This window comes from Fringilla coelebs, assembly GCF_963513975.1.
Source record: "Fringilla coelebs genome assembly, chromosome: 5".
NCBI lineage: Eukaryota > Metazoa > Chordata > Aves > Passeriformes > Fringillidae > Fringilla > Fringilla coelebs.
In genome coordinates this window covers 14,387,642-14,405,329 of record NC_140033.1, presented here as the reverse complement: position 1 = coordinate 14,405,329, position 17,688 = coordinate 14,387,642, and the positions used below count along the sequence as shown (strand labels likewise).

The 17,688-nt window shown below is 41.5% G+C and overlaps 1 protein-coding gene across 2 annotated transcripts; it reads right to left on the bottom strand.

Annotated features, from left to right (window-relative positions):
• Positions 1-6,483: 6,483 nt before the first annotated feature.
• CBLL1 (Cbl proto-oncogene like 1) lies at positions 6,484-14,000 on the bottom strand. Of its 2 annotated transcripts, none has more exons than XM_084205929.1 (6): positions 13,975-14,000; positions 11,233-11,400; positions 10,788-10,888; positions 10,456-10,539; positions 9,602-9,675; positions 6,484-9,089 (listed from the first exon to the last, which is right to left on the bottom strand). In XM_084205929.1, exons 1-6 carry the CDS (start codon positions 13,985-13,987, stop codon positions 8,048-8,050), a joined length of 1,482 nt encoding a protein of 493 aa, XP_084062055.1. In that variant the 5' UTR covers positions 13,988-14,000; the 3' UTR covers positions 6,484-8,047. The 2 variants fall into 2 exon arrangements, with proteins under 2 accessions (XP_084062055.1, XP_084062056.1); XM_084205930.1 differs by having other exon boundaries at positions 10,788-10,885.
• Positions 14,001-17,688: the final 3,688 nt, after the last annotated feature.

The following is a 17,688-nucleotide window of genomic DNA, read 5'->3' as shown; positions in this document are numbered from 1 at the left end:
GCATAAGCACAATGTACATAGTGACTAATGCATCTAATTATGAAGATTGTTCAGGAATGACACAGGATTTTCAGATCAAAACAAGATTCATTGATTTGTATTGGGCTTGTGTAAGGTGCACAAGGGAGGATACATTTATAGTGAACCACTGTATATACACAGAGAGTGAACCACAATGGCTTCAGTGACCATCAGGGCAGCTCACAGTCAGTGAGAGCAGCCTGTGACAGATGCTGGCCCCAGAACTTGGCTGGAGGAGCTGCGGGTGTGGAGCTCCAGGTGGGCAGGCTGAATTGCCCAGATCTGTGGACACACAGGCAGAGGGCTTCAGCTTAAAGAGTCTGCACTGATATTCTGCACAACTGCTGTCAATTAACCCCTGCTGGAAGTCTAAGGCTTGAAGATGAGCTACATCACAACTTTCAGAGAAGAACTGAGAAGAATGCTCACAGTGACAGAACTTTTAATTTCTCATAGCAAGTGCCAGAGGTACAAAAATCTTCAGCCTAGAGGAAAATGGAACCATTCCTGGAGTCTGAAAGAAACAGCACTCTGAAATCTCAAGAGTTTTTAGTTTTCAAAAACTTGTTTTGGCTATTCAGTCAAGCTGGGGTGGCCAGAAATGTGCATTTGGACTTGAAGAAGGGCGGAAGGGAGGAGAAAGTGCTTTGCACTACCGTTTATATCTTCAGAGTATGCAGGTGTTGAAAACAAAATCTGTTAAATATTTTCATATTTTTAAATTGTTTTTTTAATCTGGAGTTATCTGATGAGAACCAAGCTGGGAGATTTTGAATATAGAAAGAATCAGGTGAGCTTGAAGACAGAAGTAGACAAGTTCAGCTTTCAGGAAACATTGCAGATGAATAACATGCTGTGCTGCTGTGGTGGGTGATCATGTGCCTGACGTGGTGTGGGAGATGTGGCCCTTGCTGGCATCACAGAGATGCTGTTTCCTGCAGACACCAGAGGGAGGGTGAGCAGCTGCTCATACCAACCACTGCTCTTCTGAGCTTGCCACGGCAGATTCACTGTCAAGTTCGTGCCATGTGCCAGATAATCAGCACGGCAGGACCTGAAGACAGGCACAATTAGCACACTGCCAAAGTGCCCTTCCAATGCAGCCTTCCAAAAAACATAGAACACCATAGATCTTTCCAGAACAAGAAAGTTATTTGGTCACCACAGCATAAAAAAGACAATAAACTATTAAAGAGTGCCAAAAGGAGGGCAATGAAGATGGTGATGGACCATGAGGAGAAGCCATACGAGGAGTGGCTGAGGTGACTTGATCTGTTCAGCCTGGAGGAGACTGAGGGGAGACCTCACTGCAGTTACAGCTTCCCCATGAGGGGAGGAGAAGGGACAGACTCTGATCTCTTCTCTGTGGTGAGCAGTGACAGGACCTGAAAGAGTGGCCTGAAGTTGTGTTGGGAGAGGTTTAGATTGAGTATTAGAAAAAGTTTCTTCACCCAGAGGGTGGCTGGGCACTGGAACAGGCTCCCCAAGACAGTGGTCACAGCACCAGCCTGACAGAGTTCTAAAAGTGTTTGGACAATGCTCTCAGGCACATGGGGTGACTCCTGGGAATGGTGCTCTGTGCTGTGGGTCTCTTCCAACTCAACACATTCTTCTGATACTGTGCAATGCACAGGGGAAATTTCACTCTAAATAGACTGAATTTCAGGACTGAGCTCTCCAGTTCAAGAAAGATGAAATCAAATGTAAATGAAGAAAATTGTTATGAGGATCTTTATAAAATGGAGAGCCTGTATCTAAGGACTGGCAAAAAGACAAATAGATATGGGGATTTAACCTAGCATAGAGGAAAAGTTATGCAAGATAGAAAAAGAATATTGTCCTGTAAGGGGAAAAAACCAAACTGGACAAACTTAAACATGAACAAGGTATTAGAAGATGGTTCCTCATTTTTACAATGGTGAGATCCTTTCCAGCTGGAACAAGAGGAGCAAAAAACTAAACTGCTTTTAGGATGAGATGTAAACATGTTCATGAAAATCATGATACCCCATCATACCAGTGTAATCTGAACTGTCAGACTCAAACTGTTCTTTTCAGTCCTGTGCTCACATGCACCTATACAGACCCAGGCAAACATCCCTATCAAAAGCAATATATGAAGTGCAGTATCCGGTGGAATACCACATACAGCACTTCAAAACCATATGGGATTTTTGGACAGGCTTCAGGTTAATAAAAAAGATTATTTTCTAAATTGTGCATCTCAGAACAATTAATTTCTATACTAATGACTTTTCTGACACCGCACAGTGCCACAGAGGATAAATCCTCCTTCCAAACTTATTCACCTTTTCTTAAATGGACATGGTGCATAGACAGCCTTGGCCAGAGAGTTTTGCACTCCCATGTCTCACATCCCTACCAGCTACTTGCCATATTCTCAAATCACCCTACTCCTTATTTTTCAATGTTGATACCAGCAGCTATTGTACTTCGGATGCTTTATGAGATATTTCTGCCAGGTACTGGCTGTTTCTGCAACTCTCTGTTATTCCAATATTAGCATTTTTCTGGGCCGTTTACTCTCATGCAGATTATAACATCTTGTGGGATGCTGTGCTGATGCAGATTTATTGCTTATTTTTGAGACAAGGACTTTCAGAAACCCAGCTATTTAGGTTTCTAAACATCCTGCACTGGGTGCTGTTGCTACTCAGTTAGAACACTACCAAATACTGAGTTTTAGTATTTTACTCAGGAATTAAGCAAAAAACCAAATTCCATACCTGCTTTTTGGAGAGCTGACAGGTATTATGTTAATTCCTCATCACATATCCTGAGCCTATCTCTCTTCAGCACAGTACAGAGACTTTATAACTAAATAACAATTTTACAGCCAGAAGAGGGCTGGAAAATGGAGAAGCCACAGAGCCAGTGATGCTCAAGCCTACTCTCAGGCCTGATTATCACTTTGTGGTACAACATGAAATACAGAAACAAGAAATTAAAAGCATTTATTCAGCGTCTCAGGCCCAATGGAGAGTGGATTATAACATCCAAACCTGAATTTTTTTCAATTCAAACTGATTTCCTATTAAGGAAGAAGTATCCTTAAGCACTTTATTGAAATGCTACTCTCAGTTTCCTATTCCTAATTCCTGTGCTGAATGTGGAGAATTTGTTTTCTCAGTCTGTATGCATTGGTCCCTTCTGCTTCCTAAGGAGATGCCTGAAAGTTTACCTGGCCCAAAAATGGCAAAGGACAAGTTGAGCAACAATCATCAGCACTCATGTGATTTTATTTACTGGAGGAAATAATTCACCATAAATTATCTTGGAAGCGTGTTCAAGCATTGTCTTTCGCAAATAAAACTGAAGAAAACCCTTGATGACTGACACATACTTACTTCTATTTAGTTACTCATTTGGGGTTTTTTCCCTAAGCAGTTATGCTGAAGTTCTTTTGTGAAACATTAGCACACAAAAATGGAAACATTCCTGCCTGCCCGCAGACATTAGCACTCTTCTCATTACCAGAAGTGTATTACAGAGTCCTATTGGCACTCAAGAATCACTTCAATTTTATTATTAAAATTGCTCACTACAGTTTCATAATGACTGAGCTAATTTACCAGCTTCCTGCTGCTATTCCACCCACACATTTCTAGATGTATGCTGCATTTTTAATACTTTAATCTCTTGCACTCATGAACTGAGTCTACATTGAAAATAAATTTTAAAAAAGAAGAAAAAACACCAACAAATTAATATCTTATACTCAAGAGAATAAAGAGACCCCATTTAGAGTAGGGAAAGTTTCTAAAGTTGGTGTCTCATGACTAAGTCAAGACTAAAAGGGGATTTAAACATCATTATTTTCACTCATGTTGCCCAAAAAAATTAAGCCAGTTCAGCTTGCAAATGGGTCAGTGTGAATCACCAGTGTGAGTATAATACATTTGAACACAGTACAGAAGCTCACAATTGTGAAGGGACAATTACTGTATCAAGATGATTTATGATTTGCTAAGAATTGTTTTTAACACCATAAATACAAAGGGAAATACAACTTGTATAATACTGATATTTACTTTAGAAATGTAATCAGGATGAAAATGAATCCAAACCTTGCACATTTCTCTGCTGTACTGGACTGTGTCATACATACAAAAAGTTCAAACTTATTTCCCATACATTCAAAATTCAATTGCAGCTCCAATCCAATCCATAGTGCTCCTCCAGTTTCCCAGGTTTGACAGGACCTTCTGCTGTGAACCTGGGCCTGCTTTTGTCAGCAGCCCAGCAATGCACACAGAGAGAAACAACTCAAAATCAGACACAAGTTCTATGGAGCAGGAAACAGTTTAAGAGAGGGGTTTGTTCAGACCTGATCCATAGGGAAAGCATATCCACAAATGTGTTTCTGAGAACACCTGCCTTCCACTAAGGAGAAGACAGTTTTCTCCCTTGCTAAGTGTGCAAATTCAAAAGTGGAGTTAGGTAATAGTGGAGTTACTTCCACTTCAGTTTGTAACAAAACAGTTTCTGACAGCCTTTGAGAGCAGGAAGTGAAAAGAAATGGAAAATTCATCCAGTAAGATTTTATCATTCTCTTGGATCAGATTTTTAAAAAATAATTCACAGTTTTAATCCTTCTTTTTAGAAGAAAAATACAACATCACATGTAGGTAACCAGTCTTAAAAAAACCCCACCACAAACAGAAAGTATATTTCACACAATGGTCCCCTGTTTATAAAGTATGCATGGCTGCAGGCAACTCTTGAAGCAAAGTTAGAGATAGAATCAAGGACAGAGTTTAAGGAGACAAGCATCTAAAGCACAGATGTTTTCAGGCCATCTGCTGGTGTCCTTTCATTCTTTCCATGGTGAACACAAGCCATCTCAAACTCTTTTTTGTTGCTTACCCGACATTGTTAGAGGAACCTGCAATGGCTGGTTCCTCTTTAAAATGTCAGAGTTCTCTTTAAAACCTGAGATCTCGGGAAGGAGATCACTGCCACAGACAAGGATATTTATTCAAAATAAACTTAATTAATTAAATTCAAATGTTTGTCTTTACAGTAAGAAGGAATCCAAAGAAATCACATCTCACCGTTTCTATCTCTGTCAATTGCACAATTAAATACAAACAGGAATTTTGTAACCTCTCGGTAAAATGACCAGGTATTTATAAAAAAAAACCAACCCAACCAACAAATCAAGAGAAAAAACACCCTAAAACATACACAAAACCCATAAACAAACTGTAAAGACAGTTAACACAGGGTTTCAAGCAGAGGAAGCATTTTTAAACTTTGTAAATATGGAAACATCAACAGTGCCCTTAGTTACATAGGTAATAGATTTATAGATATAATCTAATCCAGATTTAATAATTAAAAAAATATATTTAAATCTTCCTCTTACAAGACAACATAGAAATTTGACTCAAGTCCAAGACCTGCTTATATAGGATGACTTTTCAGCTAAGTTCTCTATCACAGACTTTTGGTCCATGGTCATTAACCAGCTCAAGGGATCCCACTGATTTTTTGGGCAATACATCATTGTCCCTATGACATATATCACCTTTGTTTCAAATACAGAGAAAAAAATTCTCACACACTGTCTACAGTGACAACGGTAGAGATACATTCATCTTCTGTGCTTCTTGATGGAGCAAAAACTGCTGTTTTCCCTCAATCAATTCATCTGCCTCAGCATTTTCAGGAAAGCACTTTAACAGTAACCCCAAGAATAGCTTTGGACACAGAACTATTTTGAACTCTTCATCTGGGTCAAGAGATGGGCGAACACCTAACAGAAGCTTGCAACCTGACTTACTTCAAAAACCCAGCACGATGGAAAGAGTGGCCTCAACTCCTCACCAGCTGTGACTGTGGGTAGCAGCTCATTCCAGAATGTCTGATTTTCCCAAACCCAGAGCAGGGGTGAAGTGGGGCACGGTTTGGCCGTGCGTGCCCCAGCACAGCCGGCTGGAGCCCTCGGAGTCCCTGCAGCACAGCTGTGCTGGGCCTCAGCCTGCCTTGGCAGAGGCAAAGGACAAGAATCAGACATGCAGCTTTCCTCACAGACCAAGTCACGTGCTGTAACACAAATGTCCCAGTCAACTTCACAGTGACAGAAGGGGTCCTCAAAAGTTCCTCATGTGTTTGTTAGTAACTGAAAGAAAAGAATGCTGGCAGAGCCATTTTTGCCTTCACATGCATAGAAACAGTAAATTTTCAACCAGCCCATTTCATAGCACACTATCACAATCAGCCTCTTTTTCTTCACCACTGTATTTTATTTAAAATTACTTAGTTTTCAGAGCAACCAAACCAAATAACTCTCTCTTAGAAAGAAGTATGTTACAGCTAAGCAGATTTTCAAGCAGTTGACACTTACTGGCCATTTGCATACCCCAGAATTTATTTGAATCCTGTCTCTAAAGAAGTATTTACTCGAAAGGCAGTCTAAAAAATTTGGCCGTGGTCACAAGGAAATCAATGGCAGTCAAGAAAAGAAAAAATCTAAAGAGCCCTTGCTCTACCAATTAAAAATATGAAGTTTAGACACAAAAATACAAAATTTGGAATGTTGCACTGTCACAGCTCTTTCAGAAATTTAACACTTATGATTCTGGAAAAGAATTTTTACAAAATAAAAAGTAACGCTGAGGCTTTAAGATGGCTCAGATTATTTGAGAACAGTAGGAAACTATAAACTTTCAAAAAATCCCAAAGGAAAGCACCACTGCCAGAAACGTGGCATTTGGAAAAACAATGGTTCAGTGCAAATACTGATATGAAATGGAAAGATAAACACTCCAACCAACAGACAGTACTGTCTTGTTAGTGTCTGCTTCTGCTACCAGCTGCACTAAAAAAGAACCTTCTAATTTTATATTATGTTTCTCTTCAAATGTATTCTCATACAACAAAAATTTTGGACAAAACCAGACCTAAAAGCCTGCTTATATTGCTAGTTTTTGACAAAAGCAAAATGCCTCATGACTGACCGTTCAACTAAACCCATATCACAAAATCAAAGCAGATAAATAATGTGTACCTTTTTATTTCTACACATGGGATTTCAGACCACTTTTCTCATATTATCCAAATGGGAAGTTCTCCTACTGTACACATTATATAAAACAAGAGAGGCAAACGTGAGTTCCCTGCCTAAAAGAAGCTGCTTTTCATGGACATGGCAAGCCAGTTCACAGCCACTTCCACACAAACACAGCCATAGGTAAACACAGTAGTTTGAATTCAACTCCACTGACTAGCTTACATGTAAACATAACCTTCTGAAGCAAAACTAACTTTAAAACAAACTCCAAAAACTCAAACAAAAAAATCCCACAATACATGGTTTCATGTCACGCCCAAAGCTCTATCTTTGATAGATTAATTTTGATGCATAAAAAAAAAAATGGAAAAGCTGGAATGTGGTAAATGCAGAATTCTGCATGTCTGATTTCTAGTGCCAAGAATTCATTACAGCCTGAAATCCTCATGAGTAATGGTAAATAGCAGTAGGAGAAACATTAAAGTTCCTTTAGTATTTCACTACACTGCTGTTTGGAAGGTATACGTGTTGAAATGGTGTCCCAGAACTATGTGTATGTTAACTTCATATAAAAACTCACCACATTTACAACCATATTTCAATTTAATTATTGTACACAGGTTAACAAAAACACTGGGTTTAACAAAAACAATATTCAGAATGGTACAACACGTGTTCATCTTCTCCAGGAAATAATATTACAAGTGATCATCTTAGGACAATTTAGCCACACTAGCAACAGGAGTTCTGTTAAAATGCAACTGTGGTCTACTAAGCCACTTATTTTAGCACTACAGAGTATTTGAAGTTAAGAGTCCTACGCCCAAGGCTTAAAAATCACTTAAGATTCAAACCTCAAAATGTCTTACAGTCAAAATGACAGTATCTTAAAAAAACCACAACAAAATAACCCCAAAACAATTAATTAAAAGGCTTCTGTATTTAGTTTTATCCTCTTCATGGCATTCTCTATTCATATAGTTGCTCGTATCATTGGTAATAGGGTCTGTATCTGGCTTGATCAGGGTGATGTGGTCCAGGAAGGGGGGCCTGAGCAGGAGGCCCTTGCATCCTCGGAGGTGGAGGCGGCCCCCTTGGAGCTGGCCATATCCCTGGACTCATTCCCCCAGGCTGTGTGAAAGGGGGACTAAGAGTTCCTTGATCTTCACTGAACTGTGGCAAAGAGTTGGGATTATAGTGATGGGGAGGGGGAGCATTTACATTTACAGGCGGGCCTCCGTGCTGAGGAGGGGGAGGTCCCGGAGGAGGATGGTTCATGTAGGGTGGCATCTGGGCAATGATGTGTCCGGGCGGCGGGGTTATGGGCGGAGGGGCAGAGGTCATGGGCGGCGGCGGAGCCTGGCTGTACACCATGTGGGGGGTGCCTGCCGCCTGCGGAGGGTGCTGCAGCGGGTGGCTGATGGGCGGAGGCGGCGGCGGGGGCGGCGCATAGTGCTGCTGGGGAGGCATAATGTGATGAGGGTGTGACACCACTGGCTGACCCTGGTACTCAGGATGATGGTGAGCAGGTGCGGGCGCTGGTGGAGGCGGTTCTCGAGCGCCTGAGTTGGAATCATCCTGGATGGGGACAGTTATTAAGTTGCTGTGTTTCCTCGTTGAGATGCGGAAGGTGTCCTGAGTGACGGGGCGGGGCGGCGGCGGAGCCATGGACATCTCCGCGGGAGGAGCGCGGATGTCTTCGTGGGGCTGGTTATAGTGCTCATGCGGCACGTGCTGCAGAGGAGGCGGTGGCATCATGATGTGCTGCTTGGGCGGAATGTGGCTCATGTGATGTTTCTCAGGGGGCATTATGAAACGCTCGGGAATTTCGGCCGGCGGTGGGGCGATAGGAGGATGTACGGGTTCAATGGGAGGACGAGTAACAGGCTTGCCAGCTCTCATGTGACGGTGGTTGATGTGAGCTTGTAAGTCCCTCTGTGACAGGTAAGTTCTCTTGCATCCTTGAACAATGCTACACATGAAGAGAGACCCTCGAACACACTGCTCAATTCTCTGCACAGGTTCGTTACAGCTAAATTAAAAGAGAATATTGATTTATTGTTATCACAGAGAGCTCAACACCCATTCTTCCTTGTTAACATAATTAGCCAAATTAGAACTGATAATTTTGCGCCACTGTAGCAATGAAAGAAACTTTTCAATGATTTTGAAGTTTACCTACTTTATAAATATCAAAATGTAACTATGAAAGAACATAAAAATGTCATGAGGTAGAATTTTTAAGTAGCATCTCTCAAACAAATTCTTCTGTACATTAAAACATAGCACGAGTCATTTTCCCTAAGTAAATCAAACTTAACTCCTTTTCAAATTACAGCAATACCAGGTTACCTACCCAAAAACAACAAAGTAAACACTGATCTCTTACAATCCCAAAATATGAAATAGGAACTAGAAAGTTTAGAGTACTCTACTGCCTCTGCTAAATGTACATAAATGAGTCATGTTAATAGAGTATCTGAAATGAGATATTTAAGTTACTTTCTTACATTTCCTTTAATAACAAATCTTGAGATAACTTACCCTGGACACATCTTGTCTCCCTTTTTCTCATGTAGTATAGCACAGTCATAGCAGAAAACATGCTTGCAAGGTATCTAGAAATAAAACATTTCTGGTAAGACATCATGTATAAATATCTGTGTCATTCTGCAGAATACAGTTCCTCCCTCCAGTACACAGTTTATAATAATTAAAGTAACTAAGTTACCTATGAGGTGAACAAGCATAGCAGTGGTTAACAATTTACAGCATCTTTGCACAGAAACCTTCTGGAACAGTTTATGCTGAGTTTGGGGTGTTTTGGGGTAGTGTCGTTTGGGGTAAAGTGTTGGTAAAAAACACTGGCAGAAGTCTGAGTCTTGCACTATTACCATCACTGAAATGTCACAGAAGCTGCACATGCAATCTGATTGCTGGCAAGGAAGGAAAGTTTTAAAAGCATTAACTGTCATTAAGTCAGATGCTGAAGTCTGTTACATCACACTTAGAAATCTCAATTAATCTCAGGGATTTTTAAGGGTACATAAAAGTGAACAGTATTTTCTAACTTCACTGCAAGTCTTCAACTGAGATAAAAAGCTTATTTTCAAACCTAAGTGGTGTAAGGTCAAAACCCCACTACCTGAACGTTTTTTCCTTTGTGATGGTTATTCTGTTTTTTGTTTAACGACTTCAGGCTCACTTTATTGAATCAGGGGGTAAAACAAAATCAATCAGAGAGATGGAACAAAAACACTTGAGCAGTGAAGGCCTCCAGCTCCATCCTGGTACTATTCTGCTGTTTATTCAGATGCCTGTTGAAATCAGTTATCTCTAGAAGCCTCATACAGACACAGTAAAACATCATTTTATCTAAAGGGAAACATTCCACTCACCATGCGTCCATACATTTTGATGGGCAATCCACACTTATCACAGAAATGGACTGGTGTATCATCCTTTTCCCCCAGCAAGTTTATCTGGTAGGACAGAGAAGGGGATGAGAAAACAAACCCCAACATCACTAAAGCTTCTCATTTCAATTATGATCAACATACCCATTATTTCTGAATTAGCTGAAAAGGAAGCAAGAACGGCACAAACAGGAGAAAGCAGAAGATGAATTTTTAGTCAGACAAAAATAACTGAAAACCTTTTCATTAACAAAGTATCTACCAGGACTATCTAGAACTTGGTATGAAACACAGGCAAAGATTCATGACTTTACCTTATAATCCCAAAAAATGGGTCCAGGAAATCTCCTTTGATTGCCAAACATTTCACCTCCTTTACATTCGTATCGCTCCTCCTTGTTATAATCAAATTCTTCTGTGGAAAGGAGAAAGAGAAGAAAGACACAAGCCAACCACAACACTTTCGTAATTGACACCAGCTGCTATTAAGAGCATGGGTCATTTTTACTGAAATCATCAAACAATGCCACAGCACTTGCAATCTGCTGAGCCCATTCTACAGAAAGGTAGAGCCAAAGTAGTAAGACAGCCTGTTTGGAAATGGGCACTACTGAAGCCTACACTGCAGCAGTACTTGGAGATTTGAAAACTTGTTTTGTGTTTGGACAGAGCCCTGGACTCTTAAGTCTCTGAGTGAAGTCTTGAACAATGCTGTAGAATAATACACTTCCCTACTACAGGGAATTTATATGAATTTACCTTCATCACCAGCTTGTGTCTTTGCAGGCATCCTGTTCATATTTCTTGGAGTTCGAGGTGCAGGTTTGGTTTTATTGGTCTGTTTTGAAATAAGCTTTATTGGGATTCTTCTACGGACATCAAGACCACCCAATGATCCTGAACTATTTGTTCCTTGCAAATCATTGTCTGTGAAAGAAAATTTTAAAAAGTATAGATTTTTTTCATTTGTCTAATAGTCTCTAAAGAGGCTAAATATTAACAGAAATGTTTTAAGAAAATAATTTTTAAAGCTTGCTTAAGACTCCTACAACATATCAAAATTTAATCACTACAAATATGTATCTTCACACACAATTTATTCCAGAAGTCCTGTCAAAAAACTGTATTGTGACCAGCAACGAATTTAGGAAATCTAGTTTAAAAATAAAGCTATTAAAATAACCTAGCTAGTCACACATTTTTCCAGAACAGAAACATTAACCTTGTAGCTCTTCTCACAGTGTGAAGAGCACTGGAGAGTCAATTCTTTGTACAACCTTGACTACGTGGAATTTCTTACATGAAAGGATAACTTTTACAATTTATGTATATTGTTTATTAAAGTAGGAAGGCAACTATTCATATATTCATATATTCATATTAACTGTTCATATATTAACATCTTGACATATCACTTAGAAGCTTATAATAAAGTATCACAAAAATACTGGTACTTAGGAATATGTAGTTGTATCCTTCCTAAACTGAAAATTACTGTTCTCGGCTATATACAAAATCCTCCTTAACCAGATTTACATCTAAGTACCAGGGTGAACAAAGCAAGAAATAGCCTGACACATGCAACAGCAGGTACAGGCTCCAAGAGATAGACCAGGCAATGCAACAAGTGCCACCAATGAGGAGACAAACTCACTGGAGGTTGAGGGAGTTATCTGAAACCACCCCACAGCATCTCCTTCATACAAAAATGAAGTTATATCCTTTACAAATCTTCCCATCTCACTGGGATTTTAACTGAAAGTGCCACAGGTGTTTCAAAGCAGGGCATGCTCAGTCTGGAAGGGGTGAGCCCCGAGCAGTTAAAGCCCTGCAGTTCCACAGGGTAGGGAACTCCAGCCTTTGGGACTGCAGATGTCCCAAGGGACTGCAGTGCAGGATGCTGAAATTAGGGTTCATTAGTGTAATTCTGCACAATGCCTCACCAACTGCTGCCTCTCAAAGCCTATAACCACCACACACAATGCAACGAGTAGAAGCAAAACCAAGAAAAAACGGGACTGCTCTTAGTTTTTCAGCAGCTACCAGCAGAGCTAGGAACTCTGTCCGTTTCAAACTGGGACAGTGCCCTGACAGTCCTGTACCTCCAAATCAAAAGCCCTCAGTTTCCTCAGATAGACCAAACTCCTCTTAGAACTATGGTTGACAGTTTCACTCTAAAAGGCAGTATACAAAAAGGCAAAAGCAATAAAGCTTGTTTTTATTTCTGGTCATTTATTTCTTACAGCTGTCCAGATGAACCTGCAAACACTCAAATATGTCATCAGGCTTCCCCAGGGAGTGCTCGACCAAGGCCTCAGAGGTAAAGCCGCTTGTTGTCCACATTTTGGGAAATTCTGATTTCTACCAGAATACACAAAACCACAGCACCATAAACCACTAAGAGTCTCTGCAATAACTCAGTCCATTTGCAAATGGGATACCTAAAAAGAATTTTAAAAATCAAAAACCTATTTATTACTTAATCCACTGAACTGCCAATAGGTTCCATCACTTTTTCTCCTTATATCCTTTCAAGGCAGGAATATTTACATGAGTTAGCTGCTTAAGTAACCCAAACTAGCAACTTTATTAGTCACTCATGCTTCATGGAAGAGTAATAAATTCCAGTCTGCAGGAGCATAATTTGCAGGATTATGTGCAGAAAAAACTATGACAAACATACCAAACTTGTTGAGACTACTTAAAAGAAGCTCTAATTAGAAGTAATGCAACCTACTGAAATGTCACCTTCATCAACTTAAGTTTTATTTTTGCATTTCAAACTTTATTAAAATTCACAAATACAGCCCAAATACTTTATACAGATAGAGTCATAATGCAGTCTTTTGTAAGGGAAAGGAAAAAAACCTCCAAAACCACCTTAGCACGAAGCCTACGTCCATTCATTTACCCATTGCACTACGCCAGCGCATTAACTAGCAAAGGATCCCAGCTACGCCAGCGCGCTCACCGGCAAACGACACTTAAACCACGAAACCGAATTAAGGCACACGAGGAAGTTTCCTCTCGGGCCACAAACAAACACGGAATCAGGAAACACATTATGGGCACCGATGCCGGCAAACGCCGCGGGCAAACGAGCGTCTCTCCCCCACCTCCGGGACGTCACGGGCTGCATCCGGTGCTGCCGGGCCCGGCCACCCCGGCCCGGCCGGCACAACCAGCGGCCGCCGCTCCGCTCGGGACGGGGCGTCCCGCCGGCAGCGGCCCCTCGGCCCGGCCGAGCGGCCCCGGGGCGGGGCAGCGCCGGGCGCCGCCGAGCCGCAGGTGGCACCGGGGCCGCCGCGCCTGCCCGGGCAGGGAGCAGGCCCCGCGGCGCACCCGAGCCCCGCCGGCGCTCCCGGGGGCCGGGCCGGGCCCGCCGCCGCCGCCCCTGCGCCGCCCCTCGCCCGCCGGCCCCGCTTGGCCGCTCCCCGTCCGGCGGCGGGCGCGGGCCCGGCGGGCCGGGCACGGACGGGCCCCCGGCCTCCCCCTGCTCACCATTGTGGTCCATGATGCGGCGCGGGGCGCTGTGGGAGCGGAAGGGCGCGGCCGGAAGCGGCGGCGGCGCGGGCGGGGCGCGGGCGGCGGGGCCGCGCTGGCCGAACCCTGGCCGAGGGCTCCGCGCCGGCCGGGCGCGGCGGAGCGGGACCGCGGCAGCCCCGGGGTGCAGCGGCGCGACCCGTTGGGATTGGGAGGCGTCCCCCCTGGGTTTGGGGGGAAGGATGGAGTGAAAACATGAGCGGGGTCTCTCAGTTCAGGAGCCGCGGAGGCCCCGGCCGGTGCGGGCCTCAGACGCTGGGACGGTGTGACGCCGCATCGCGCTCTCGGCTGCTGCTGGTCAGCCTCAAGGTGTAGCCTGGAAATGGCAGATTGCTGACACGCTGTACAAGCGATGGAACAGCGAATCTCCAGAGCACTCAGAAGGTTCACAACAATAGAGTTCACTAATTCAGGAGAGGACTTAATGTTAAACTTAGCATTTTGTAATTCCTGTGTAATTCAGTGCCATGCTGAAAAATAGCACTGAAGAAAGGAAAGAAATAAAAATACAACGAAGTCATAGGTTTTAAGTAGAAAGTGGCCTCGAGCAGTCCTCAAGTACGGGTAACTCTACTCCGTGCCTTCACATTGGTGATTGTCTCACTAAAAGCCTCCCGGGTTGGGGATCTTGTGCCCCTACACACAATGTCTCTCATTATCTTTATAGCCTTAACATTTAAAAGCTACCATTAAAGTCTAACATTTCTTGTCATACCTGCACAAGGCAGAGGGAACAGGTTTTCCCTTTTGTCTTTGCTGATCTTCAAAACAGACCCAAGGGAAGCATGACACTGATCCCTTCATAATATGCTTTTTCTCCCCATAACAGGAATTCACAAAGACTTAAAAAACCAAAAACGAAAGAAGAAACCCCCAAACATACAGACACAAGGAGCACATTTTCAGTATGCACAACTTTATTTACTAGTTAATGGGAACAATTACTTTTCAAATGCAGCTTTTTAAAAGTGTAAAAAAACAAAATACATCTCCAAATTTGATATCTGACATGCAAAGACAGAACAGTAATACTCAAAATGCATACAAAAATACCACTTCTTCATCCTACTGGAAAAAGATAAGCACATCTAGTTACACTGCTTAAAGATATTTTAATTAGTACAAAACTGTAGAGAATTTTAGCTTCATCACAAAATCCATTATTTTGGTATCCTTAATTTTGATGGATACATAGAAAATTAAGCCCATAGCCACTGAGAAAGGCATTTGAATACATTCTGCATACTACCTCTTACTCTTCCGTGCCACTGTAGGCTTTGAGAAAAATGCTGGTTTTCAGAAAAAGTTTAATATTTTGTGCCTGTTAAATTAAGAACAACCATGCCTGGAAGAAATAGGTAGGCAACAACAACAGGCCAAGAATAAGTGCATTTTATCATATTTTATCACAATTAATCCCAGATCAGATGTCCTATTTGGAAAAGAACTGGAAGACTGTTGAATATTTCATTGCTTTTTAAATACCTGTACAGACAAGAATTAGAGAAAGTTCAAAAAATAATGTAATGACATCTCTGTCAAGTAAGAATCTGTACTTGAACTTTACAGTGCAGACGTTGCCTTGAGAAAAAAAAAAATCACCGCCACCATTTATTTTTTTACCATCTTTCTGTAGACTGTGCCCTGCATAACAATTAGCTGAAAACTTACTTACCAGGTAGATTATTTTACTTTTTATTTAAAATGTACATCTGTTTGAGAAAAGCAGTACAGCTTCTAAAAAACAAGTCACTGGCCTTGTGTGCTGGCAGCTGTTCCAGCAGTCAGGTTAATAGGAGCTGGGGCCATGGCCTGATGACTTCAGGCCAGTAAGGGAGGCTGAAGTGCCAACCTCCTGTGAGAGGCTGGCAAGGGGACAGGAGGAGGACAGGTAGGGTTAAAAGCATGAATTGTCAAATCCCAGGCTGGGCTGAAGCATTGGTGCCAACAGAAATTAATGGTTCCATCTGCAGGGGTGCAGAGTGGTCTGATTTGCCTCTTGAACACTTGCCCCATTCTCAGAGGGTGGAGATGCCCACCCCACGGACAAAAGGCCCACGCCTATTGTGAATGCAATCCTGCTGTGTGCTGGCTCGGACTGGAGCACCAACATGACCTAAGTTCAAGTGTCTGTACTGAGAAACTTCACTGTTGTGAAGGCTGAAGTCTGTACCTTAACGAGAGAATACAGATTTTAGTTTGGTGCTGTTACCTGTTGTGTAAGAAACTGGCCAAAGTTTATAGGATTTTTTTTTCACTGATGTTAACAGAGTTCACTCAGGTCCTGAAGCCAGAATAATTTATTTAGTGCTTAGCTTTTCCATTGCTACCTGCAGTGGAAATCTCTGTTCAGTGTAATGTGAGAAAATTTCTCTGATGTAATCAAGTAAGGAGAATTAAATAGACTGAAGGTAATTTTCCACATTGTTGAACTCAAAGGCATTTTATACCTAGACATTTCTTACACTTCAGTTTTTAATCTGTTTCCTTACAATGCAGGGGTTTTTCCCATTGAAAAAATAATGTAATGCTAAAAAAATTAAGGTAGCAGTCTGTTTTCCATCAAAATACATTTCTTCTTCATGAAAACTAAGAACATTAGTTAAGGATTAAAATTTTGCTGCTCAGATCTTTATCTTTTGTAAATTATTGCACTTCTGCATTATGAACTTTCATATGTAAAAGAACAGCAGCAGTTTGATGTAGATTATTAAAAGAAAAAAAATCTCTATAAAAATATAACTATTCATTAAACAAAAAATACACCTCTATTCCATTAAAAACCCCCAAATGTCAATACTAGGTCACATTCTGACTTTCTTGCTTACACTCAGTATCAGCCTGTTTTACAGATTTCATTAAGTACCCAGGGACTAAGGTTTTCCTTAATTTATGTCATGATCTGCCTCTTGATGAAGATTATATAACCTAGCCAAAATAATCTTCTATCTGTCCTTCATTTAAGGTAAAATCATTAATACTAGTGCAAGACTTGCTACAATGGGATTAATACAGAACTAATGAACCCATATCCAAGGGTCTTAAGAAACTTTTCCTATCTGAAGTATTACTGTAGCTCAGTGCTGTTTCCTGTTCCTGTGACAGTTTCACCTGTCACCTCTTTCAGTGATCTAACTACATGCAGCAATTTAAGGAATTGCTTGAAAAAAATTATGATGATACATTTTTCAAGGCTTGTCAGCACATATTCTCGCACTAATGTTCTAGAATTCAAAGCCTTGGCAGCTAGAACTCCAGCCCTTTCACTAGGCTTCGTAATATTGAACAAAAGGCTTGCCATCCAAAGAGTTTAGTCTCTTCCACTCTCCTGGCACAGAGCAGCTTTTCATCCTGTACACACTGATAAAAGTGTAGTGCAACTTCTGCCTGACTAGTCCCAAAACTGAGTACATCTTTCACAATAGTCTTCTGATTTTCTTTTTTATTAATATATATCATAGCAGAAAGTGCTTGCAGAATCAAGGTCCAGAATATTTCTGGGATAATGCTAGCTAAAATTTGGAGAGTTATAGAGATCTGTATCATTCAGACAAACAATCAGGGTTTTCTTCAAGTGCAAAGATTGGTTTCATAGCAGAAAATGCTGGTATGGATAGTACAGGTGCGTGGATATTGCTGTGTGCTCACAGGCAGGACAGTACCAGCAGTCCT

Coding starts and splice junctions, on each gene's coding strand:
- CBLL1 (XM_084205929.1), bottom strand. Junction 10,540..10,787: donor CCATTTTTTGGGATTATAAG/GTAAAGTCATGA, acceptor CTGTCCTACCAG/ATAAACTTGCTGGGGGAAAA. Junction 9,676..10,455: donor TCAAAATGTATGGACGCATG/GTGAGTGGAATG, acceptor TTTTATTTCTAG/ATACCTTGCAAGCATGTTTT.